The 12,488-nt window shown below is 51.1% G+C and overlaps 2 protein-coding genes across 2 annotated transcripts; one reads left to right on the top strand and one right to left on the bottom strand.

Moving 5' to 3' along the window:
* Nucleotides 1-4,664: 4,664 nt before the first annotated feature.
* LOC311428032 (olfactory receptor 14C36-like) lies at nt 4,665-5,606 on the top strand (the record flags this gene model as incomplete). The annotated part of the gene is made up of 1 exon (XM_084539594.1): nt 4,665-5,606. The coding sequence occupies one exon, from the start codon at nt 4,665-4,667 to the stop codon at nt 5,604-5,606; it is 942 nt and encodes a 313-aa protein (XP_084395720.1).
* Nucleotides 5,607-11,339: 5,733 nt separating this feature from the next.
* LOC311428031 (olfactory receptor 14J1-like) lies at nt 11,340-12,282 on the bottom strand (the record flags this gene model as incomplete). Its single annotated transcript, XM_084539593.1, has 2 exons — nt 11,340-11,614; nt 11,976-12,282. 2 exons carry the CDS (start codon nt 12,280-12,282, stop codon nt 11,340-11,342), a joined length of 582 nt encoding a protein of 193 aa, XP_084395719.1.
* Nucleotides 12,283-12,488: the final 206 nt, after the last annotated feature.

The following is a 12,488-nucleotide window of genomic DNA, read 5'->3' as shown; positions in this document are numbered from 1 at the left end:
GTGACACCACATGGTATGGAATATCCCTTTGATTGGTTTAGGTCAGCTGCCATAGTGATGTTTCTCTCCTCACTTTTTGCCCACCCCCTAGGAGGGTTAGAGAAAGGCCCAATGCTGTGCCACTGCTGCTCAGCAGTAGACACAACCCTGGTGTGATAACACTGCTGTTCCAGCTACAAGTACAGAGTACGGCACTGTATGGGCTGCTGCCGGGAAAGTTAACATTCCAGCCAGACCCAGTACACTGAGACAGTATTGGCCTGGTAGTTAGAAGAGAAAAGGACACAAAGATCCTTAGAAGCATCCTGCACAATGTGCCCATCAGTTCTGCACTGCCACAAAACTGCACTTCCTACCTACAAGTTTTGTTTCCCAAATGGCTTTTATTTTTTTATTTTTTTTTTTCTCATGCATGGTTCTGTTTTGGATGTGCAGAGATGGAATAAAGAAAGTTAAGGAACAGATGGAACTGATCTTCTCAAGGGATGCAAGGAATAATAGGAAGGGATTCTACAGATACACTGCTCAGAAAAGGATGGCCAAGGAGAGTGTACGCCCTCTGATGGATGAGAAGGGTGCACTGGTAATGACAGACATGGAGAAGGCTGGGGGACTCGACAACGTCTTTTCTTCAGTCTTCCCTGCCAGTCAGGCTTCCCAAGTCTTTCATTTCCCTGAACCTGTAGATGGAGGCTGGGAGGGCAAAGTCCAACCTGGTGGGAGTGAAGAGCAGGTCCAAGACCACCTGATGACACTAAACAGGTACATGTCTATGGGGCCTGATGACTTGCATCCCAGGGTCCTGAGGGAACTGGCTGATGTAGTTGCCAAGCCTCTCTCCATCATACTTGGTGGCTGATCATTCTGCAGAAGAGAAGGCTCCAGGGTGACCTCTTTGTGGCCTTTCAGCACTCAAAGGAGACTTCTAGAAAAGATGGAGAGTGACTCTTTGCTCAGTCGTATGACAGGACAAGAGGGAAATGTTTTTAAAGTAAAAGACTAGAGATTTAGACTAGAGATTAGGAGGAAACTCTTCACCCAGAGGCTGTTGAAGCACTGGAACAGGTTGCTGAGAGACCTTAGGGATGCCCCATCCTTGGAACTGATCATGAGCATGTGAGATGAGGCCCTGGGCTACCTGATCTCAAGGGGGGCATCCCTGCTTATGGCGTCCATGGACCGGGGCTTGGAACTAGATGCCTCTAAGGTCCCTTCCAACAGGAGCCATTCTCTTATTCTATGGTCTCACTAGCTATACCTCAAGCATGACTCCCATGCCATCAGCCTTCCTGTGGTCTCTCACCTGACCAGAACAGAAGGTGCCTCACCATCATCTTCAATGCCTTGTGCATGCTTCTGCCATTTACGGTCCCTATCTGTACCCCATTCCTCCTGCAGGTCCGTCAGCTCCACGGACAGAAGTGACCTCCCAGCCTCCTTCACAGCCATGGGCCTCCTGGAGGCCCAGCACATCCTGAGGCACACCTGACCTCATCCCAGCATTCCCAGCCAGCTCCTCCTTGTGGCCTCTGATCTGATCACATACCTGTCACCTCACATGCCTCTTCCAATACCATGGGACTGCTGCAGGACCTCACAGTCCCTACCCTATCCCAAGGGGACAAGCAGCTGAAGTTAGGGATAGCAGTGGGGTTGAGGATGAGACGTGCTGTGTGCATGGTGGAGGGCTTTGGGGATTAGATGATCAGGTTAATGTTTAGAAAGTAGAGGTCACCCTCCAGGGTTAAAGGAATGGCAAAGGCTTCAAGTGAGGGACTAACGTTCTGTTCAAGGTGCCTTCTCAAGGTCTGGGATAAGGACAAGTTTTGAGGTTTTTAATTTAGGTTTGGTTAGAGAGCTAGGTTTAAGGCTGGCATTTTCATCAATCCTTAGTTAGTCTTAATCATCCTTCTCTTTACCCTTCTTGTAGAAGATACCTTTTACCTCTGCCTTTTCCAAATCCTGAGCAACGTCTCTCCTATATCTGGCTTTTCCATGGTCTTTGAGAGAGGTCTTATAACAACATCTGCAGCTCCACCAGCACCTCTCTCATCCTTACCACACCACCTCTAGGCAACCTGAGGAATGACCAGGACGATGATGTTTGCTTGGCAAAGGGTTTCATTAAAATCTCTGATGAGGGCTTTCATGGGCTTCACACAGACTGTGATGGCAGTATCATAGAAAACAGTGACACTTGTGTGGACAGAAGAGCAGGTGGATAAGGCTTTGGGCCTGCCAACACAGGACACACACACACATGAAAACTGCATGAGAGGGAAGAGGAAGACTGGATCCAAAATGTAGATTATGAAATGAAAGACCATGAGTATCACTGTGGCACTGCAGGACAGCTCCAGCAATGGGGCAAAACAGTACAAGAGGTTTCTATGACACTGGGGCCACAGAACAGTAGCTGGGAGGAGGAGAAGGAATTAGTGTACATGAGAGAAATTGCCCTGGTTCAGGTACAGCTGCCTTCTGGAGTCAGACCTTCCACTTCCCGAGCTTTGCAGACAATGGGGATGGCATACAGCCCAGGGCTGACTGTAGGGCATGGTCCCCAGAAGGAAGCACTACATCTGCAGGTGTTTGGTGGCAGGCACAAGCACAGTGTTGAGGGTGTTCCACGTCCCAGTCTCCATGCTGGTCATGTGAGAGAGGAAGAAGAGATTTGTGTATCAGTAGAGGATCTTCCATGTGGATTACTGGGAAATATCAACAAGTGATGTCTTAGTGTCCAATTTCCTTCTTGGAAAACCTTTTAGAGTATTCAGTTCCCCCCTCTCTTGTTAGGACACATTCAGAATGGTGAAATGATCCCTGTCAGTCATGGCTGAGGTGTCCTGCCATGCAGTGGGAACAGAATAGGGGTTAAGGGAGGGAAACATTTGTACTCATGTTTGACAACCACAGTCCAACAGCAAAAATCACACTTTAAAAAATCAGTCTCTGACATCTACAGAGAGAAGCAGTCAGTGATGCCTTCAGTCTGCTTCAACCACCACACCCCAGCAGAGACCCTGCTGCCTTGGGGAGCTGTCAACCCTGAGGCCTTGGGGACACCTCGAGGGAGCCCAAGGGCACAGAACAAGCAATGCCATGGTCGGGTGCTGTGCTGCTGAGCTGGGCCGGGCTCTTGGGCACAAGGGGAGCTCCTGGCAAGCGCTGCAGAGAGACAGCTGTGCCCAGGAGCAGCTCCTCTGCACAGCGCAGCAGGGCTGGGGGCTCTGACCGCAGCTGGCAGGCAGACAGGAGAGAAGGAGAGAGGGCTTGGAGGCACTGAGGAGCGCAACAACAGAGGGCAGCGTGTGGCAGGACACATCTGCAGGCTCTTGACACCATGAGGCTCTGGCAGCAGGGCACTGCAGGTGGGGTTGCCAGAGGGGTCTTCTACAGCTGGCACATCCAATGGCTGATAGCATCTGGCAGGGTGGGTCTCTCTGTTTCTCCAGTGAGGAGTTAAAAATGCATTAGAGAATGGCATTTAAAATTGTTTTTTTCAAGAGAAAGACCAGGGCAGGGACTACCTGAAAAGCAAGATGTTTTTTTTCAGTCAGTGTATTCATATTTCTGCAGTGGAGTGGACGAAGGTTTCATGGTAATGAATTTTCAGGGTTGTACAGGAGACTGAGACTCCTGGAGCATAGGAGAAATTGATATGTCAGTGATGAAATTTGTAAAGTACCTTCCCAAACCTCATCTCACGGACTGCACCAACATCATATTGTGGTACTCCCAGGTTTTATCCTCGCTGATTTTTTGGAGCTAGAACCCCCCTGATATCCTCTGTCTTTGAGAGGTGTTTGCAGGCCAAAGCAGAGCAAACAGCATTTGCAATGAGCAGGAGCTGCCTCTTCTGCAGGCAGAGCTGCAGCACAGGAGGGTCTGCTGAGTGTCCGTCTGTCCCTCCCTGGCCTTGCCTCCCCTGGCAGCAGCACGCTGGCATTCCTGCTGGCTTCTCCAGCTGGCCGTGCTGCTGCTGGTCTTGTTCCCAGGCTGGCTGGGGATGGGGGTTTCACATGCCCATGGCGTGAGCCCTCGGTGTGCTTGGGGAAGGGGAGTACAGGGACAGGGTGAGGGGTCTGGAGATGGGCACTTTAAACCTGGATGTCTCTGCTCTCAGCAGTATCCTGGTTTGTTTCAGGCAAACACAGGAGTGCAATTGTCCAGTAGGTCAAAGAGACACCAGCACAGGGCAGTTGACACTAGGACTAACACACAGACTTGATGTGCTCTCTCAAGGACACTGCACTGAAGCCATCACCACGTTGATGACACACAAGGTTTTACTTTGAGTACAGTGGGGCTGCTAGCACAAAAGAGACAAAATAAAAATCACTATATGATCTTTACCAGTAGCTTAGCGCAGGACTGACTCCCGCATTGCCCACAGCAAGTCCCATGCTCTCAGTGAAACCCTCTAGCAGCACCAGCCAGAACTCATGAAAAGGACCTGCCAAAAGTCTGAATGGAAGTGGAGAATCATTTGGGAGGGATTAAATAAAAAATGGAATGAGTTTTCCTCTGAAATGTGAAATTAAGTCATAAAAGAATTATTTTTTTTTTTATTTTTTTTGTAAGACAACTCTATTAAGATAACTCTGATAAACTCTCAGTGTTTTTCTGTTCCTTGTGCAGGACCTCATGACCAGAAGCAGGAAATGCCCAACATCAGCTCTGTGAGTGAGTTCCTCCTGCTGGCATTCGCAGACACACGCGAGCTGCAGCTCCTGCACTTTGCGCTCTTCCTGGGCATCTACCTGGCTGCCCTCCTGGGCAACGGCCTCATCCTCAGTGCCATAGCCTGTGACCACCGCCTCCACACCCCCATGTACTTCTTCCTCCTCAACCTCGCCCTCCTCGACGTGGGCTGCATCTCCACCACTCTGCCCAAAGCCATGGCCAATGCCCTCTGGAACACCAGGACCATCTCCTATCAAGGATGTGCTGCTCAAGTTCTCTTTTTTGTCTTCTTCTTTGGCTCAGAGTACTATCTCCTCACTGTCATGGCCTACGACCGCTATGTTGCCATCTGCAAGCCCCTGCACTATGGGAACCTCCTGGGCAGCAGAGCTTGTGCCCAGATGGCAGCAGCTGCCTGGGGCAGTGGCTTTCTCAATGCTGTCCTACACACGGCCACTACATTTTCCCTGCCCCTCTGCCAAGGCAATGCTGTGGACCAGTTCTTCTGTGAGATCCCCCACATCCTGAAGCTCTCCTGCTCAGATGCCTACCTCAGGGAAGTTGAGGCACTAGTTTTTAGTGTTTCTTTAACATTTTGTTGCTTTGTTTTCATTGTGCTGTCCTATGTGCAGATCTTCAGGGCAGTGCTGAGGATGCCGTCTTCTCAGGGCCGGCACAAAGCCTTTTCCACGTGCCTCCCTCACGTGGCCGTGGTCTCCCTGTTTGTCAGCACTGCCGTGTTTGCCTACCTGAAGCCCCCCTCCATTTCCTCTCCATCCCTGGACCTGGTGGTGTCATTTCTGTACTCCGTGGTGCCTCCAGCACTGAACCCCCTCATCTACAGCATGAGGAACCAGGAGTTCAAGGTTGCAGTAAGGAAACTCTTTGGATACGTGTTTCTTTGCAATCAATGTCTGTGAGTTCCCTGATTATTTCAGGAACTGTGAGGAAAATTTTTGTTACTACTCTATAAATATTTTCTACAAATTATTTGTTCTGATTTAAATTATGTTATTGTTAACCTGCTACCTGATTTTCTTATTTTTATTTTTTCATTTACAGTCATCTACTCAGTCATCATACCCAGTCATCTAATTACTGAAAGAAGCAGGTTATGTAGAGAAACACAATAAAAAAGTAAATAAAACAAAACATCAGAACTACACTGTTATCAGCTGCCATCTCTTCCCATACACTCAGGAGCTGGGGGAGGAGCCCCAGTACACAGGAGGGTCTCAGGGCTAAGAGCTCAGCTGCTACATGGAGTTTGGGTGGGGGCTGCTGCTTTCCTGGAGCCATGGCCATGGCCAGCAGCAGGACGTGGCCTTTTCACTGCTGCTCTCTTCTGGCTTCCAATGTGTTCTCCTGTGCTCTTTTATTTCGACAAGCTTTCAGATCTCAGGTACCTTGGTGACAGACCTGTTTTCTCTTCAGTGGCATCCCTGTGGCTGCAGGCAGCAGCAGGCACTGTGCAACCCTGGGTCACAGTTGCCTCTCTGCAAGCACAACAGTAACAGGAGGGTCTTGCTCTGGGCAAACCCAGAAACCTGGACGCCTCTCCAAAGCTGCTGCCAGGAACATAGCCAAGAGGTTGCTCCCTGCTCTTCTGTTTTCTGGGGTTCTAGTGCCGGGTTCTTCACCTGGGGCGCAACAAACCCAAGCAGAGCTACAGGCTGGGAGATGAGTGGTTGGAAATCTGCCTGGCAGAGAAGGAAATGGGAGTACTGGTTGATAGTCGGCTGAATATGAGCCAGTAGTGTGCTCAGGTGGCCAAGAAGGCCAACGGCATCCTGGCTTGCATAAGAAGCAGTGTGGCCAGCAGGTCCAGGGAAGTGATTGTCCCCCTGTACTTGGCTCAGGTACTGAGAGGAGAGTGATGTAACCACTTTAGTTTCTCAAGTCAGAAGGAAAACTTGAAATGACTTGGAGTATTAATGGGCGCCGCTGAGGGCTGTTACTAACAAAGCCTCCCCAGGGCCTTGTTAGGACAGATAATTGGAGGCCATGGTTACAGACAGGCAAAGCACTGTGCTGAGAAAAATCTTGGTTGTTTTTAGTGAATCAGAAGGGCCGATGCCTGACCACGGCCACTGGGAGAAGAGACCATGCACACCCGTGTCTGGCTCAGGGCTAGTCTTGGGGTCTGTGGGATGTGATGGGTACTGTGATGCTATTAGTAGAACTTCATTTTGACACCTCCGCAGCCCTGCACAGTGTTGCAAGGAAGCAATGCAAACTGTCAGCATGCCAAGCAGGTGCCTTCTGCTGGCCTAGCAGGGCCACTGCCAGATGTCAGCCCAAAAGTGCAGATCCCAGGGAGAAGTCAAGGTGACCTGCCACATACAGACACAAGTGACCTCACAGTCCCTTTGCGTGACACGTTCCTGCTGCTGCCCTATCAAGTGCAGAGACAGAAGTGACCTCACAGTCCCTGCCACAGTCACATTGCTCATTTTGGGGCAGGAGATGCTGAGGCAGAGCTGAGCTCCTCAGAGCATTCCCACCCATCTCCTCCTTGTGCCCCACAAGCTGATCAGATCAGGGTAAGCAAGAGAGTAAAGGTAAGGGAAAGCGGCTATGGGCTGCGTTTTGGCTTGAAGGGATACTTTGAGGTCAGGCATAAGAGTAGTGAATTCCTGTCAGGGTGTAGAGTAGCATTTAGCTTTAGGGATTAATATCACTCGTTAAAATAAGGGAAAGGCCTTACATGACTGTTTGAAGTCAGTGTTACAGCAGAATCAACATTACCTGAACGTTCTAACCTCACAGAAATCATTAATTTCTGCTGGCCAAACTCCTCTTCCCTCCCTCAAATCTTACATGTCTCCTTGCCAGGCTTCTCCTGACTTCCCCATATCAGTCATCTTCCTAGGGGCAGCTTTCTGATGGCTTTCATGATCTCAGAGTATCTTTCTCATATCTGTTGACTACTCCTTTCTTGAGACTGATGTGGCACCTAAGTCAGGATGGAAAAGAACACAAAGGCTGTAGGTGAACCCTGCACAATACGCCCAGCAGTTCTTGTACCACCCCAAAATTTTGTTTTCTGCCTCCAACTTCTGGATACGGAATGGCTTCTGTGCACCCAGGCTATCTTTTTTCCAAACCCTCATGCATGGTTCAGTTTGCCCCAAGCGTCTTGGAGGCAGTGGCCCCCTCTGTGTAGAAAACTGAAAGCATTGCTAAAGGATGACTTCAGGCAAAAGCTGACACCTCTGACATGACAACCCCTATCCAAGACCTCTTCCACTATGGGGCCTACCAGGTACTTAGAAAGAGCCAATCTCAGAAACTACATGCACAGCAAGTGCCTTCTGCTGCCCTACCATGGACACTGGCAGATGTGAGCCTAAAGGCACAGATCCCAGCCAGGAGTCAAGGGTGACCTGTCAGCTACTTCAGAAAGCAGTCACCTCACAGGCCATTTAACAGCCATTCGCTTCCTGCTGGACTTAGTGTTTCTGATGCACCACTGAGCTTATAATGCCACACCTACAAAACACCCCCATTTTGGGTCAGGACCTGCCCAGGTAGAAGTGAGCTGGTTGTGATCCTCCAAGCTCATGGCACACCTGCTGGGCTCCCAGCCTCTCTGACACACAGGAGCCAGTTCCGTGCCAGTCCTGGGAGGTGCTAGGGCAGGAGGGACCTTGCAGGCAATGTTCCAGCCCCATGCCTGTTGGTGGTCTCTCAGCTCCTAGTGCACAGTGGGGATCACATTCGTATCTAGAAGCCATGAGCCTGAAGCTGGCCTAGCAGACACTCAGGGGAAGCACCCTCTCAGCCCCAGCCCCAGCCCCAGCCCCAGCTGGCAGTGTTGCTCTGCAGAGTGAGGGGGCTGTGGTGCCCGGTGCCCTGGGGCTGCAGAGCTCTCCTCTGCCTGCTCACACCAGACTGAGCACTTGAGCTCTAGACAGTCCACATGGGACACAACATGGTGCTCAGAAGTAAATATTGGTGTCTTCTTTTTAAGACAAGGTATCAGTTTCTCAGAGACTGGCAGCACAGCAGTCTGCTTGTGGGTATTGATGAGTTACTAAATATTCCTTATGTTTGGGGTTGTTATTTCTTTTTCTTTCATTTTTCTTTTCCTTTCCCTTCCTCATGTGTCTATCTCTCTGTGAGTTTTTATGTTCTTTCCCCTCTCCCTCTAGATGTGTTTCCTCCTCTCCCTCTAGAGGAGGAGGAAGCAGGCAGCTCATGCATGTGTATTTGCTAGTTCAGGTGAGGAAGGAGGATGCTGGCTATGCTGCAAGGAGATGGAGGTCCGTGAAGCTGCAGGAGCCCTGCTCTCTTGCCTGGCAGATCCCCAGCACACAGTGCCTGTGCCCCGCAGGGCCAGCCCCGCTCCCCAGGCCAGCACAAGAGGCCTGGCCCAGCCACAGAGCAGCCTGCCCCGAGCAGGGGCCTGCACAAAGAGCTTTCCCTTTGCCCTTTCCCCATCAGTGCAGGCCCATCAATGCTGCCCTGCTCTTCCCCAGGGCCATCCCTGCTCCCAGAGAGCCTTGCCCAGGGCAGTGTGTCTGTGCTGGCCAGGTCAGCCATTGCTGCTTCCATCCCTGTGCTCCCCACAGGGCCCCAAGCTGTCGGTGCTGCTGTGAGAGCCAGGGGCTGTGGTGCCCTGGGACCCCCGCGGGTCTCCCCTTTGCCTGTGCTGCTCAGGGTGGGCAGCAGACCTATGTCCATGGGAATCTCTGCTGCTGAGCCCCTTTCCATCTGCCCTGATGGCTCAGCAGCACAGGGCGGTGCTGGGCAGGGCCATGGGGTGTCTCTGAGGACACAAAGGACAGGCGAGTGCTGCACCAGACCTGGCCCACGGCACTTCAAAATGTATATCCTCAATTACTCTGCAGTCTTATGGGCCTTTGCCTGCTGGCTCTTCACCCCCTCTGCTGGCATTGCACAGCCCTCCTTTAGCCCATCGAATCCTCAGATTCGCCTTTTCCTTTACCAGACCCTTCTTTGCATGATCACACATTTTATGACGTTCTAATCACTACCCACTGAGCACCCTGTCCCTGCAGATCCCCTGACATCTCCTGGAAGCTCCAGATTCCTCTACAGGCTGCAATCTGCATCTGCCCCACTGCAGGGGGTGCAGTCCCATGCAGATAAATTTAATATCAGTTGTCATCTCCTTAGGCAAGTTCTGTCATAATGGAAGCTCTTAGTGCTGCCCTTGGTTCCTCAGGGACCACCCTGGGACTTTCAGCCTCTGTCCTTCACTCCATGACAAACCCCCAGAATAGAGAAGAGCAGGGAGCAACCCCTTGGCTCCATTCCTGATAGCACATTTGGAAGAGGTGTCCAGGGTCCTGGGTTTGCCCTCAGCAGCCCCTCTTGTTACTGTGGTGCTAGCAGGGAGGCAGCTGTGACCCAGGGTTGCACAGTGCTTGATGCTGCCTGCAGCCACAGGGATGCCACTGCAGAGACAACAGGACTGTCACAGAATCACAGAATCACAGAATTTTCTAGGTTGGAAGAGACCTCAAGGTCATCGAGTCCAACCTCCAACCTAACGCTAACAGCCCTCCACTAAACCATATCCCTAAGCTCTACATCTAAACGTCTTTTGAAGACTTCCAAGGATGGTGACTCCACCACTTCCCTGGGCAGCCTGTTCCAGTGCCTCACAACCCTTTCAGTGAAGAAGTTCTTCCTAACATCTAGCCTAAAACTCCCCTGGCTCAACTTAAACCCATTCCCCCTCGTCCTGTCACCAGGCACGTGGGAGAACAGGCCAACCCCCACCTCGCTACAGCCTCCCTTGAGGTACCTAAAAAGAGCGATAAGGTCGCCCCTGAGCCTCCTCTTCTCCAGGCTGAACAAGCCCAGCTCCCTCAGCCGCTCCTCGTAGGACTTGTTCTCCAGGCCCCTCACCAGCTTCGTCGCCCTTCTCTGGACCCGCTCAAGCACCTCGATGTCCTTCTTGTAGCGAGGGGCCCAAAACTGAACACAGTACTCGAGGTGCGGCCTCACCAGAGCTGAGTACAGGGGGACGATCACCTCCCTAGCCCTGCTGGTCACGCTGTTCCTAATACAAGCCAGGATGCCGTTGGCCTTCTTGGCCACCTGAGCACACTGCTGGCTCATATTCAGCCGACTGTCCACCATCACTCCCAGGTCCTTCTCTGCCTGGCAGCTTTCACCAAGGTACATGAGATCTGAGGGCTTACCCAGAACAATGTGGAAGCCTAAAGAGCAATAGTGAAAATGCCACATCCTGCTGCTGGCCATGGCCATGGCTCCAGGGAAGCAGCAGCCCCAAACCAAAGGCAGCAGAGAGGCAGAGCCCAGCGGGCAGTGAGGGGCAGCCCAGAGGCCACCGGGGCTGCTCCTGCATGTGGCAGCTGGGCTCTTGGTTTTGAGCCCCTCCTGCATGCTGGGGCTTCTCCCCCAGCTCCAGAAGAGATGGGAAGAGATGGCAGCTGAGACCAGTGAAATTCTAATGGCTTTATTATTGGGTTTATCTACACAGGGAACCATCTTCAATAGGAAAATAATTGATTCTAGGGGGGGGGGGTTAAAAATAATATTATTTAATTCAAAAGTGAAGTACTTAGAGAAAATAATAATACAGACATTTAATAACAGAAGACATGATATTATTTTATTTCTGAGAAAAACTAGGATTTCTAATATTAGGCGTAGTATTATAGGTGAATTTGCTGAAGATGTGTGTATTCAAGTAGAGTCCTGATGGAATCCCTTAGTTCCCAGTTCCTCATACTGTAGATGAGTGGGTTCGCTGCTGGAGGTACTATTGAGTACAGAAGTGACACCACCAAGTCCAGGGATGGCGACGAGATGGAGGGAGGCTTCAGGTAGGCAAACATGGCAGTGCTGACCATCAGGGAGACGACGGCTAGGTGCGGGAGGCATGTGGAAAAGGCTTTGTGCTGGCCCTGCTCAGAGGGCATCCTCAGCACTGCCCTGAATACCAGCACATAAGATACCACTATGAAGACAAAACAACCAAAGGCCAAAAAAATACTAAACACAAGTGCCCAAACTTCCCTGAGAGAGGCATCTGAGCAGGAGAGCTTGAGGATGTGGGGGATTTCACAGAAGAACTGGTCCACAGCATTGCCTTGGCAGAGGGGCAGCGAAAATGTAGTGGCTGTGTGCAGGACAGCATTGAGAAAGCCACTGCCCCAGGCAGCTGCTGCCATCTGGGCACAAGCTCTGCTGCCCACGAGTCTCCCGTAGTGCAGGGGCTTGCAGATGGCAACGTAGCGGTCGTACGACATGATAGTTAGAATTGAATACTCTGAACCAAAGAAGAAGACAAAAAAAGAGAACTTGAGCAGCACAGCCTTGATAGGAGATGACCTTGGTGTCCCAGAGGGCATTGGCCATGGCTTTGGGCAGAGTGGTGGAGATGAATCCCAGGTCGAGGAGGGCGAGGTTGAGGAGGAAGAAGTACATGGGGGTGTGGAGGCGGTGGTGGCAGGCTACGGCGCTGAGGATGAGGCCGTTGCCCAGGAGGGCAGCCAGGTAGATGCCCAGGAAGAGCGCAAAGTGCAGGAGCTGCAGCTCACGCGTGTCTGCGAATGCCAGCAGGAGGAACTCACTCACAGAGCTGATGTTGGGCATTCTCTGACTTTGTACTTGCTTGTCTGTTGAAGGTGAGAAGGCTGAAAAAGGTTAGAACAGACTTTTATGAAGAAAATAGGAAATAAAACAAAAGGCTGGCTAACTCATATTCAGACAAGTGTCAGATCAATGAGCTTTGAAGTATTGCTGCAAAAAAACTGAGCTGAATGCAAAGCAGAGCTGCAACTATTTCCCTCACTTTATTT

The sequence above is a fragment of the Aythya ferina genome, assembly GCF_964211825.1.
Source record: "Aythya ferina genome assembly, contig: HAP1_SCAFFOLD_29, whole genome shotgun sequence".
NCBI classification, from domain to species: domain Eukaryota; kingdom Metazoa; phylum Chordata; class Aves; order Anseriformes; family Anatidae; genus Aythya; species Aythya ferina.
The sequence above is the reverse complement of the archived record's forward strand: the minus strand, read 5'-3'. Positions and strand labels throughout refer to the sequence as shown.